This window comes from Aedes albopictus, chromosome 2 (assembly GCF_035046485.1).
Source record: "Aedes albopictus strain Foshan chromosome 2, AalbF5, whole genome shotgun sequence".
Taxonomy (NCBI): domain Eukaryota; kingdom Metazoa; phylum Arthropoda; class Insecta; order Diptera; family Culicidae; genus Aedes; species Aedes albopictus.
Window position 1 is genome coordinate 361,088,317 of NC_085137.1, and position 14,105 is coordinate 361,102,421.

The 14,105-nt window shown below is 40.0% G+C and overlaps 1 protein-coding gene across 2 annotated transcripts in view; it reads left to right on the forward strand.

The window, feature by feature from the left end:
• LOC109416943 (growth hormone secretagogue receptor type 1-like) overlaps positions 1–8,858 on the forward strand; it is a 108,039-nt gene extending 99,181 nt beyond the window's left edge. For both annotated transcript variants that reach the window (XM_029866621.2, XM_029866622.2), the window contains one exon: positions 8,092–8,858. In XM_029866621.2, the coding sequence (XP_029722481.2) occupies positions 8,092–8,216 (125 nt within the window). In that variant the 3' untranslated portion in view covers positions 8,217–8,858. The remainder of the gene's footprint in view (positions 1–8,091) is intronic.
• The last annotated feature ends 5,247 nt before the right edge of the window (positions 8,859–14,105 follow it).

Consider the following 14,105-nt stretch of genomic DNA (forward strand, 5'->3'; position numbering starts at 1 on the left):
ACAGATATGAAAATCCACGAAGGTTGCACCATGAGGCGCCGGGTTTTGGAGCGAAAACTATACGAAGTTCATTGTCGTTACCCAATTGACCACCTTCCGGAGTCCCTGTAACCCGTTCCGCATTGACCAGACCTGCCCAGAACCCTTCAAAATTGGTCTTAAACAATATGTGTCTCATTTCAGTGAAGCGTGCAGAGAAGTAATGCAATAAAATGTATAAAGGGAATACATTTGTGGATTTTCATGCACATAGCAATGATGAAAACTAATATTTCGGATGTTCCGGATTTTCGGAACCGGTTCTCAATAATTAGTGAATATTAATGTCTATAATCAAAGTCCACGTAAATACCTTTCCAACGACCCTTGGACGGTCCGGATTACTTGTTTGGTTGCAAAGTTATAGCTTGCCAAAGTTAGGGTCTCAAAAGCGGCATTTTTCAGTTGAAGCAGGTTCCCGGTGACCACAGTGGCCGAATCCGGATTTCTCCGGTGGTTTTGAAAACTAGACTTGTGGCCCTTTCATTTGGGCCAAAGAGATCCAAAATCGGTCAAGCCACTGATTTTTGCGAGCTGTCCAAAGTTTGGGGTCAAAAATGACCCCAGGGTCTTATTTGTAACTTTTTTTATGGGAGCGCCCCTAGGGGTCATTCAATGCTTTTGATTTTTGGGAAAGGTTCATTTCCGCGAAAAAATAATTGTCAGAAAATTTCAGATTGCTAGGATTTGTTAAACAAAAGCTACAGAGAATTGAAATTTGAAAAAGGTCAAAAAAGACCCCAAGACCTTACTAAGGTTAAGGATGTGCAACATGAAAAATCACTCACAGCGCAATGTATAGGGTAACCAATATAATTTGGACCCCCATATATTTTGGACCCCCTGTGTCCTTTTATCACAACTTACACAGGGTTAATGATGAGATGACGGAAAATTTTAGAATCATTCGCTAAATAAGATCGCTCTCTACGGGCAGCAATAATTTCCTCACTGGAAATATCCTTATTTGCCTTGAAATTATGTTTTGCTTATCTCGTCATCCATGCGAGTGTCGCATCATGTTTACAAAAAGAGATTGCGGTGCTGAGGAAACTTGCAGATGTAAACAAAAACGTTTATCATTCTAGCGCAATAAATTCGCAAAGTTCGCCTAATCAGCCTTTGTCAATCAAGTAATTAGGATGTGATCCAGCATATTCAAGCGGCAAATTCTTCCAAAATAGTTTCAAACGAGTTTAAACACCGGGTGTCCAAAATATATACTGAAGAGGGTCCAAAATATATTGGGGTGTCCAAAACAGTGAAAACTGATGCTTCAGAAATCAGCTATTTTCATCAAATTTTCAGCCAGAAATGACCTTGTGGGTATTTTTAACGGACAGTGGAGGCTTTTACAAACATACTGACATCATCAATATGTGTAAATACCCTCTGAATCTGTTTGATTTTGAATTAAATTCAAACCAATGTCCTCTAAGGGTCCAAAATTCAACCGTTACCCTACGCTTCAAACTTAATGATACAAACCTTTAACACACGTGCTCACTTCCACTGTTGATCTTACGATGTACTAGAGTGGGATTTACCTTCAATATTTGATTTAATTGCGATCACAAATCACGAGCCACTCGCACCTATCTTCAGCACACCGTAAAATTTTCATCTCATCGCGGTCCACCGGGTGGCCCCTTATTCATCTCAACAGTATTTACAGCAAATCCACAACCACTCTCACATTTTCTCATCGTAGAGCATTCTGCACTCACCCACTAACGCACTCCCTTTCCCTAGCAGGTGACAGTTTCATTGTGATTGTTTTCCTCTCTCGCAAAGGAGAAGTCATAGCAATGTGCGGCGCGACGAATCGTCTATGCTCGCTCCCCACGTTTTGCACTCACATACATTCACAGCTGATTGGCAAATCAGTGCTGCCGAACTGGATGATAGTTCGTAAAGCTTGAGCGGTAGCAGCATATTGTGCGTTTAGCACCAAATTGATTTCCGAAAAAACTTCATTGACTTCCGCTGCCTTTCCTATGCGTTAAACATTACGTCGGAAGTAGTGCGCTGTATAGCAAACCAGATTTACTGTACAGCGCACTACTTCCGACGTTATGTTTAACGCATAGGAACGGCAGCGGAAGTCAATGAAGTTTTTTCGGAAATCAATTTAGTGCTAAACGCACAATATTTAGATGAAAACCAAACCAAATATTTTGAAAAAAATGGCGTTGGAAAATGAAATTATTGATCGATTTGCGTAGAAGTTCGATTACCACGATGCTAAACCAAGAAACGACCATATTCTGATTGAAAAAACATCGTATTTGTAGTGACCAAATCTCATTCAATTAACTACTTGTTTCTTGATGTCCGCTGTGATGCTTGCTTTGGTGCTTCGGCAGAGATGTGCGCCGCGGTTAAAACATCATTTTTGGTCGTCGGCGGCGGCGGCGTTAAAAATGAGAATTCAATATTTCGCTCTTTTACATCTCATATAGCGAAACATTTTAACAAACTATACTTTGCATATGAGAATGTAAATACACTAAAACCTCAATTTATGCATGTTATTTTAATGCACTTTTTAATTTATGCACCTTTTTTTATGACCTACATAAATTAAGGGAAAGCTACTCAGAACCAATATTGTGCATAAGAATATTTAATAATGACGGTAACTATTGCAACGGCGGCTAAAGGGTGTTTATAAGGATGAGCAAATGGAAGTCACAGGGGAGTTTCAGGGGGTTCCCAGGGGTTTCCGCGAGGTACCAGGAGATCTCCGGGGGGTTTTCGGGGGTCTGAGGGGGTTTTCGAAAGCATTGCAGAGAGTTTCAGAGGATTTTCGACGGGGTTTGGAGGCGTTACTGGTACGTTTTCGGGGGTTTCCGAGGATCTCACGTGCGTTAAACGGGTGCAAGTGGGTCTTAGATGGATTCGGAGGCATTAGGCAGGCGTATTTGGGGGTTCAGATGCGTTACATTGGGTCCGAGGGGATTTTAGAGGGATTTTGGAGGCATTTCAGGAAGTTTCAGAGCATTTTTGGCGGGATTCAGAGGCCTTATGGAGGCGTTTTCAGGGGTTTCGGAGCGTCGCAGGTGCGTTACATGGGGTACGAGGCGGTTTAAGGGGAATTTTGGAGCCATTTCAGGAAGTTTTAGAGCATTTTCGGCGGGATTCAGAGGCGTTACGGAAGCGTTTTTTTTATGCACAAATTTCCCTCATTTTATGCCTTTTTTAATTTATGCACCCCCAGCCATGTGCATAAATTGAGGTTTTAGTGTAGTAACTTGTAATTGCGCACTCGTATATAGTGCGGCAGACAATTAAACGTTCCATAATAAATAAAAAAAATCCATAAGGCGCAGTCCACAAATTACGTAACGCTCTTGGGGGAGGGGGGGTAGTATGGCCAAGCGTTACGGCCCATACAAAAATTTTTGGATTTCCATACAAAAAAGCGTTACGGAGGGGGAGGGGGGGTCGCAAAAATATAAATTTTAGCGTTACGTAATAAATGGATGCTGCCTAAATAATTCTTAAGTTATGGCATGAATTGAATTATTAGAACCTGAATTCTTCAGATTTCATTACATCGGAGAAAATGTTGTGTATGTAATGAAAAATTGACCCCTCAATTATAAACGAACGTCGTTATGACGTCACGCGGGGAAAAGCATGCATGCTGTCATTGCATGCTTTATACACCTTGTGTGAAGAATATGATATTTGCTAGGATTTTTATATGATGATATATAAGTGACTAAAAAGTAACTAAAATCTCAACAGGATCATTGAACGAAATATTTTGTTTATTCGGCAATGAATGACATGCATTCATTTTGGGAGCGTTTAAACTTAAATCGATTATTTTCTGAAGATTATTGGGGAAATTCTAAGTTCGGCGGCGTGGTGAGTTTTAAGCTGGCGGCGTGCTAGAAAATCAAAACATCCGGCGGCGTGAAGTAATAAATCTCGACGGCGCACATCTCTAGTCCTTGAGACAAAATGAGATGAATATAGGTACTAGGCCGAAGAAGGGGGCTTTTACCCTAAAACATAAACGTAAAATTGCCTTATTTTTTAAATGTGGTGAAATGTATTAACTTTAACATTTTTATGTATAAAAATCGTCAATTACGTTAAATTAAACACATCAAACGTAAATTTAGTTAATTATCTTTGAAATGAATCAAAAAGAATCAAAATTGAACTATAGATGACAAAGATGTCAACAAATCACTTTTCCATGTTTTACGACAGTGACCCCAAACTTTTGGTCGATGACATCAAGAGTTAATTTACTTAATAACTTTTATCCTTGATTTTTTAGCTAAGTTCGGCAAAAAGTAGTTTAAATCTAATAGAAAATAGGTTATATTACCAATCTCATCTTAAAATTTGGTCGAATCAATTTCCAGCGATACTGCCGTAAGTTTATATTTTTTAGAAAATTTGACAACTTTGGGTTAAGTTTACATACAATTTTTTTTGTAAAAGTTTCACCTAAATCATGTTCACAGTTATTTTGACATATTGTATTTTGAATGAGACCTAGGGTTTTGAAATCGAACGCAAATTGGCGGAGATATGGGCCTAAAAAAATGACATGTTTTTGAGGGGGTGGCCCCAAACTTTTGATCGGGAGTGTATACATACATACATAGTTGTATACTGTAGTAATACTGTAGAGTGCGTACTGTTTCCAAAAATGATTGCAGAGGACATTTTGGGGTGTTAAGACTGTTAAGACCGACGAAGCGAAGGATTGAAGAGACTGTCAACACACCACAGGTTCATGGAGTAAGGTGGTGTAGAGAAAGATGTTCCAGGCATCCAAGAACTTTCGCAAGCAAAGGCCTTCATATCTACGAGCGTAATCGATTGATTGTTGTTACATTACTGATACGATACAACATCCTACAGGCCTATGGGGCGTTGCTCTGCAAAGAACTAATTTCCAAAGATGTTCTAGGTTATTCAAAAACTTCTGTGAGTCAAGGCCTAACGATCTACAAGCGAAATCAATGAATTGTTGTTACATTACAGATGCAATGTCCTACAGGTCCATGGCGCATATTTCTGTAAAGAAATAATTTTCACACATAACCTCCATTTTGACCTCCAAGAACTTCCGCGAGTAAAGGACCTCAAGATCTATAAACATAACCAATGGTTTCTAGAGGTCCATTGAGCATTTTACTGAAGAGAATTTATTTCCAAAGATATGCTAGATCTTCCATGAACTTCCGCGAGTTAAGGTCTTAAGATCTACAGGCGTACTCAAGGGATTGTTCTTACATGACTGATACGATGCAACATGCTACAGATCCATGGATCATGGTTCTGTAGAGAACTGCTTTCCAAGGATGATCTAGGTCATCAAAGAACTTCCACGAGTAAAGACCTGAAGATCTACAAGTGTAATCAATGGTTCGTTGCAACATTACTGATACGTTGTAACATCCTACAGGTCCATAAACCATTTTCCTGTAAGTAACTAATTTCCAAAGATGTTCTAGGTACTCCAAGAATTTCCACGAGTAAAGACCAGCGTTATCAATGGTTTGTTGTCAAATTACTGATGCAGTGTAACGTTCTACAAGTCCATTAAGCATTGTGCTGAAGAAAATTCATTTCCGAAGATATGCTACGTTTGCCATGAGCTTCCGCGAGTTAAGGCTTTAAGATCTACAAGCGTAATCAATGGATTGTTCTCAGATGATTATACGTTGCAACATTCTACAGGTCCATGGAGCATGGTTCTAGAACTACTTTCCCAAGATGATCTAGGTCCTCCAAGAACTCCCACGAGTACATTACTGATACGTTGTAACATCCTATAGGTCGATGAATCATTTTTTCTGCAAGCAACTAATTTCCAAAAATGTTCTAGGTCCTCCTAGAACTTCCAAGAGTAAAAACCTGAAGATCCACAAGTGTTATCAATGGTTTGTTGCCACATTACTGATACAGTGCAGCCCCCTACAGGTCCAGGGAGCATAGTTCTGTAGAAAAATAATTTCCAAAGATGATCTAGGACCTCCAAGAACTCCCACGAGTTAAAGCCTTAAGATCCACAAGCGTAATCAATGGTTTGTTGTTACATTATTGATACGTTGTAACATCTTAAGGTCCATGAACCATTTATCTGTAAGGAAATAATTTCCAAAAATGTTCTAGGTCCTCCAAGAACTTACACGAGTAAAGACCTGCAGATCTACAAGCGTTATCAATGTAGAGATATAATTTCCAAATATGATCTAGGACCTCCAGGAACTCCCTCGATTGAAGGGCCTTAATATCCACAAGCGTTATCAATGGTTCGTTGTCACATTACTGATGCAGTGTAACGTCCTACAGGTTCATTGAGCATTGTGCTGAAGAGAATTCTTTTCCAAAGATATGCTAGGTCTTCCATGAACTTCCACGAATTAAGGCCTTTAGATCTACAAGCGTAACCAATGGATTGTTGTTACATTTCTAATACGTTGTAACATCCTACAGATCGATGAACCATTTTTCTGTAAGGAACTTATTTCCATAGATATTCTAGGTCCTCCAAGAACTTTCACGAGTACAGACCTGAAGATCTACCAGCGTTATCAATGGTTTGTTGTCACATTACTGATACAGTGTTGCATTCTACAGGTCCATAGAGCATGGTTCTGTTGAGGAATAATTTACAAAGATCTTCTAGGTCCACCAAGAACTTCAATTCCAGATGAAGTATTGCATTTATGCATTTGGAGATTTCTCATGCGTTAAACTGTATTTTCGAGCGAGTGATTTTTTGGGCGAAAGAAATTCGAGCTTTATCATTCAGGTTTTAGAATTGGACCGAAAGACATTCGAGTTTTGTTTACAAAGCATCTCACTTTTGAGTATAATGAGGTACTTATTGAGTATGTATAATCGGTAAAACTAACTAATAAGTCAGCAACATTTATTTTTCGTGACGACCAAGCCCAAACAGAAATTACCCACTCATCTCTCTTTTGGATTCTTTACCAATGTGAGAACTCAATAGTGAGTCCGAAGTTGACCAAAGTTCATAGCTATTGGAGTCGCAGTTGACAACCGGCAAACCTGAAGTATGTTACACCGCATCAGTAATGCAACAAAAGTCCATTGATAATGCTTATTGATCTTAAGGCCTTCACTCGCGAAAGATCTTGGATTACCTAAAACATCTTTGAAAATAATTTCTCTCATAAATCTGTAAAAACAATTGATTAATTACGCTAGTAGATTCTGGCCTTTACTTGCGGTAGTTCTGGAAGATTTAGTCAGCGTATATTTATCTTCAATTGTTTTTTTGGTTTAAACATGATTTAAAAACAAAATGTACTGCTGGTGCATACCATTCACCGCAAGCATAATAAATATAATTAGGGCAATTTATCAACATTTGCGTGCCTTATATAGCCTATAACCACAAAAATTCAATTCCAATTTTAAAAGATAAAATTCATATTCACCGATCCCATGGTGAAAATCAAAACTGAACTTCAGCTACCGTTGATTACAGTACGAGACACCGCTCTCATTGTCTTGCTTTCTCTTTGTCATGTTAATTCTCGACGTCTTGCCGGTGGATGATTGCGTTAGTTTATTTGTGTTCGTTTTCGAACTGATTGAACATCATCGCGCTAATTTTTTAGGCACTGCTCCACACATCACTTTTCTACAGACCTATTACATCATCATCCGCCCCCACCTCATACAACTCTTCAACCACATTGCAACCCTTCCCCACCTTTTGGACACTTAGCGCGAGAAAGTTGAAAAACTTGTGTTAATTCACAAATCCGTGTAGAAAAACCGTGTCAATTCGAGAAACCGTGTAAAAAAGCCGTATAAAAAAAACGTATAAAAAAACTATCTTATTGTAGAAAGTAATGTACCATGTGTGCAGTATCGCCAAAACCAGATGTTTTAACCTAAATGGATTGGGTGTATATTGTTTTGATTCACTTACTATCCCGCGCTACAAAGTGCCAATCTTCCAACAACATGTTCAATTTCACTTATCCTCTCAACTTACAAATACTATTTCTCCTTCCCTCTTTCCCCACTCTATTGCAGAGATTCTCCGCAGCTCGGGATCGCAGCTGCCCCTGAAACGGTCCAACACCGCCACCCATCGGTCGATGGCCGGCTCCTGGCGGGAGTTTTCGGATAGTCCCTCCTCGATCTGCCATCTGCCATGACGGCGACGACGGGACAGGAAAATGCCACCGGCCAGTCAACTGCTCTTGCCAAGACGTCGTCGCCACCACCGTTGCCACAGCTCGCACCCTTCCGATGAACACGCGGTCGAACAGGATTCGGTGTAGGAAAAAAAGGACATCCGATGTCATCGTCGTCGATTGGATAAATTTCTTTCCTCCCATCGCATCGCTTCGCATGCTGCCATCCACTCAACATACAACGAAACCAAAGAAACTGCAGCAACAGCCTCAGATGGTGTCGTCGGATTTGGGCTCATGTTTCTCCACAAGTTCAGCCGAAGAAAGCTGCTACATACGCTTTTCCCTTGTACCAAATAAAACATTTTTACGAGATTTACTTTACCGAGGGATTTATTTTGTTTGCTGGTCGGTTGGCGAAGAACGAGGAAACGATTTTGGGGCCTGGTGGAAAGTTGAGCCGTACCGGAAGCGCAAAAAAAGTCATGAAAAAGACAACTGCAGTTTTAGGGACACTGGACAGCGCTGTGGGGTTTAATATACCTATAAATATATTTGCTGATTGCCGGCATGGAAAACGCTGTTTGTTCTTATTCTGTTTAAGGGCACCATTGTGTCATTCTCATTTAACTGAATAAAAATAATTGAGGCATAATTGTTTCAGAGCGAAGTTTTTATTATGTTTGCTAACTAGATGTTCGTGGACTCCTGGAGAGGTGTTCTTCTTGGTAATGCAACGCATCATTTCCACTGGATGGAGACGAGGCAAGGACGTAAATGTTAATTTTTATTCATTTAGTAATATACTGATTCATGAATCCAATAAGAATTACAACTTAGAACTCAGAGCTCATAGTGCGAACAGGTCCCCATCGAGCATGGTCCATATGTCTCGTGCAGGGAGGATGCAAGTAGGGAATCGCGCCACTTGGGCGGTGGCTTCTATATTCGTCTGTTTTCCACTATAACTCAGTCAAATTTGAACCAATTGACACAACTTTTGGAATGTGGTGAGATAGGTATAGTATCTACCCGTGCACAACATTTCAAGTCAATTGGTTCAAAATTGACTGAGTTATAGGGGCAAACAGACGAATATAGAAGCCACCGCCCAAGTGGCGCGATACCCTACATCAAACTCGCACAAACGACGCCTACCTATCGCGCATCGTGCGAGCCGACCCAAACAACACAATGCGATTTTGCAGGCAATCCCAATCAGCAACACAAACAAATTTCCAAGCAATAATCTACCAGGCACAGGATGCGTTACCAGTCGACACTAACACACTCATAAAAGATGAACAATAGGCCTACCTTGCTGCATGTGGATCCCTTGGTCTCGTGTCCATAGAGGACCACCGGTCTTATTAGCATTTTGTATATGTTGCATTTCGTGCAGGAATAAAGCTTCTACTGGGGCCCGTAGTAGGCACAACATCCAACGATGATGTGCCTTCGTAATTCACGACTCACATTGTTGTCAGCCATCAGTAAGGATCCATCGACAGGAGGACAAAATCGGGCGCTGGTTCAACATACGCCGATTGGAAGACGCTGCGGTGAAAAGGTCCTTCGGCGAGGTGGAAGCGTAGAAGATCAATGGAGCGCCATCAAGAATGCCATCATCGCCACCGGCGAGAATAATTTGGGTGAGCTACGCACCCGAAGAAAGCAGTGGATCACAGATGATACCTGGAGGAACATAGAGATAGAGGAGCAAAGGAACGCCAAAGCCGCGATAGAGCGAGCGAAAACACGAAACACCGAAGCTCCATCAGTGCAGGAGATAGAAACAGCCATCCATAGCATGAAATCGAACAGGGCCCCAGGGGTCGATCGCATGTCAGCTGAGATGCTCAAAGCTAATCCCACAAGTATCCGCACAACTAGTGCATCAATTATTCTGCAACTTATGGTAAACCGCGACATTTCCGGCCGACTGTATGCAAGGCGTCTTAGTGAAGGTACCCAAAAAGGGTGACCTGACTGTATGCGATAATTGGCGGGGCATTATGTTACTGTATATCGTTCTCAAAGACCTCTGCAAAGTGATCCTTAACCGGATACAGGAGAAGATTGACGCAACTCTCCGACGGCAGCAAGCAGGATTCCGTGCCGGACGATCCTGTGCGGACCATATTGTCACACTCCGTATCTTTCTGGAGCAAATCAATGAAAGAGTCTCTCTACCTGGTGTTCACTGATTACAAAAAAGCTATCGACCGTCTCAATTACGGAAACATATGGGAAGCCCTCAGGCGCAAAAGTGTACCTGAGAAAATCATCGGCCTCATTGAAGCACAGTACAGGGCTTTTTCGTGCAGAGTCCTGCACATCGGTGTTTTCTCCGATCCCGTTCGGGTCGTTGCTGAAGTTAGGCAAGGATGTATACTATCACCGCTACTGTTCCTCATTTTTTTTAAGGTTTAAGGTTGTAGCAAAAATTTCACTTAAACCCTTTGCACCACCCCTTAATATCAACCGAAATCGCTCATTTTTGTACTACTCACTTATTTCGATTAGTAGATCACTTTCCACTTGGGAAATCATATCCTGGAGAGATTTTTTAAAATTAGCCCCTCCCTAATGTCAGAGACGTGACACAAGTATTAAAATGACCAAGCCCACTGTGCAGACTAATGAGTAGGAAGATAATTCTAAAAATTAAGGCAATCAGGTTATTTTCATCAACATGATTGACGAACCTTTTTGAATTGAATAAAGGAAGAAACGGGGACAGCCGTACCAACCGTTTCGTTTCAGGGGAATGGTGTTTGAACGTAAAATCGTTGGGAGTCGTGCTGCTAAGAAGGTTAATACACACTCCGTTATAGTTGACATCTCTTCTCCTGGGATGGGACACAGGCATTTCTCCATGTGTCCTGGCTTCAAAGCCTAAAGCGCCTTAAGCGAGTAATCTCTCTGAATCGAGAAAAAAAATATGATGTTCCTTGCCCCAAATGTACAATGGCAGATAAATTTGAATTTATAATTTTCAAAAGTCGTAGGGTAGGTAATCAAACTTTGAACCAAATTGCGGCTTTCTGAAGCAGTGCAAATTTTAAGTGATTTTTTCTCCCACATGGAAATAATTTACTACGGCAAAATCGTATGTACATGAAAGCCACGGGTATAAGCTTTCTGTTAAATGGTAAAAAGTTTGTATTTGCACCGAATTTCATTGAAATATTTGATTTTTCAGGTGAATATATGACGAAGCCGAATTTTCAAGAGCACAAATCTGAAGAACCGAATGTCGGTTTGCGCTGAAAAGTTGATCGATTGGTCACCACCAGCGGGTAACCAATCGATCAACTTTTCAGCTCAAACCGACATTCGGTTCTTCAGATTTGTGCTCTTGAAAATTCGAGGTGTGGCTTCCTCATATATTCACCTTCATCAACAATGATTTTAATCTTAATTTGAACCATCGTAATCATAATTTGAACCAATTTTAATTTTAATTTGAACTACTGGCAGCAGCAGCTCAAGCATCTCACAAAACAGCTAATTCCATGCTAAACAATGAAAAATCACATGAATCTGCTAATTCTCATACCTATTTTTCATTAGGCAGTGGAATCTCAACTCAGAATGTTCGAAATTCTTTAGAAATTTGGAAACTAAATTTGGATTTTTTTCATCCCCCAAGAGTAAACAAAGCAACCACTAGCGCAATCAACAGGCCAACACTAGAAGCTCAATCCCGTTTACTAGTTCAAATTTAGATTACAAATGGTTCAACTTAAGATAACATTCTCCAAGTAAGAATCACTTAAATTTGATAATTTTATGACAAATAATGCGGAATATTATTCGGTTGGTCGATTCTACGATAAATAAGCTTTCATTTGACGTGTTCACATATTGCGTGTGATACAATGCATGAGCTGTACGAGTGCACCGAAAATGTGCTTTCTCTTGGGGGAAATGGGTGAAATCACAGTGATTTTTCAATTGCCTGTTTTCCATGACAAAAACGCTTTTTTCAATGCTTTTAAAGTCCATGTTATCAGGTTATATTACGGAAAGCTGTTTAACATCTTTTTCGGGACAATATTTGCCTGAAAAGTACGTCGTTTTAATGAATTTTGATATGGTTCAAATTAAGATTACAATTTGACTAGTTCAAAGTTTGATTTCGTACCCTATGATGATTTACAGAAATTAATTCCCCCTCAACCTGGGTTGGATGTGGCTATTATCACAACGAACCACAATTGCAACATGAACACGAAATCCAGCACGAAGCAAGGACCTTAAAACGGCCCTGTTGCGACTACGAAAGTCGATGGACGAGGCCAAATATGACCACGAGATACTTGTGGAAAATGGAGCAGCGGCAGAATCGATGAAAGCACATAGCTTTTTAGTGAACTTTTTTGAAAAATTAAGCCTTCACATCATAGAAGCGATTATTAAAATGCATCTCACTAAATTTAAAATGACTTCCATTCAATAAATCAGAAAATATCGCCATTTGAAAATCAGTGACAGGACAAACTTTTTATTTTAAACCGGCTGATACTCAGGAACTATAAAATATAAAAATAATCAGTTTTCACTATGATCGATGGAAAGAGTTGTACTTCATTTAAGGGTAGTTGTCAAACCGGAAGTCCATGCTTGAACCCAATTTTGCACCGGAAATAAGTGTTCCCTGGTTTAATGTTTCGGCGATTCGTCTATGAATCTGGCATTTGAAAATAATTCTGAACGCTTCAAAAACTTTAAATAGTGGTCCAACGCAAGAACACAATGCTGAGGTTGTTTTCTAGCATGAGTTGCATGTGGAACTTGATCCCAGATGTGTTCTATCGGTAGGACTCGGGGCGCATTGCTCCCAAAGCTGCATAATCAGTTTGGACCTGAAAATATTATTTTAAAAGTTTAGTGTCTATGAAGAATTTGTTCGGCATACCAGAGTCCTTCTTTTAAAAATATCACTCATGTGATTAATCCATCTAGAATTCAAACACGGGTCATACTTTAAGCCAACCAAATAATTACAGGACCATTGCACACTTGTATCGGTTTCTGTCCCAATTTACAAAAATGGCTCCATTTTGTAAAAACACATTTCGGTAAGAAATTGAAGGCCAGATTCAGATTCCAATTTAATAGGTCAACCGAGAATAAACAGCTATTTATTGAAAAAGTAGTCAATAGGCAGCTGTAGAACATATCGCCACAACATTGCACCAGGGAACACTAATTTCCGGTGCAAAATCAGGTTCAAGCATGGACTTCCGTCTTGCATGAAGTACAACTCTTCCCATCGATCATGGTGAAAACCACTTATTTTAACATTTTATAGTTCCTGAGTATCAGCCGATTAAAAATAAAAAGTTTGTCCTGGGTTTTGAGGGTTAATTGGTTTTAAACGTAGTTTTACAGCATTTAGAAACGTTCAACCAGTAAGAGATTAAGCGTCTCTAATCACCTTCAATACTGCACAGTCGCCCCCTCTTCCCGCCTCAAGCATCACCCAACTATTCACCATAGTTAAGATGGCATAATAAAAGAATGATTGGAATCGTCTTTGCATTTTCTCAAACTGCTGTTTCCTTGACCATCAATACATTACACAGCGAAACATTCTCTTTTCTCAAGAGCAAACTTATGTGTCTCTGACATATTTTGGGCCGCTGAATTTTGAGCTATACCCCAATTTATAGGGCAAGATATACGATTTTGGGCTTTTTTGACTGCAAGTCATTAAGCATGGAAATATTTTTTTTAAGCAATCGAAGGATAAGTTGGTCAATTAATATATAAATTAATGACTCATGCAAAATATTTCGTTTTACCAAATCAAATCTGATAAATTCAATCATTTTATGTCAGTTATGTAGGGCCCATATAGCCGAGGCGGTAAACGCACGGGTATTCAGCATGACCCTGCTG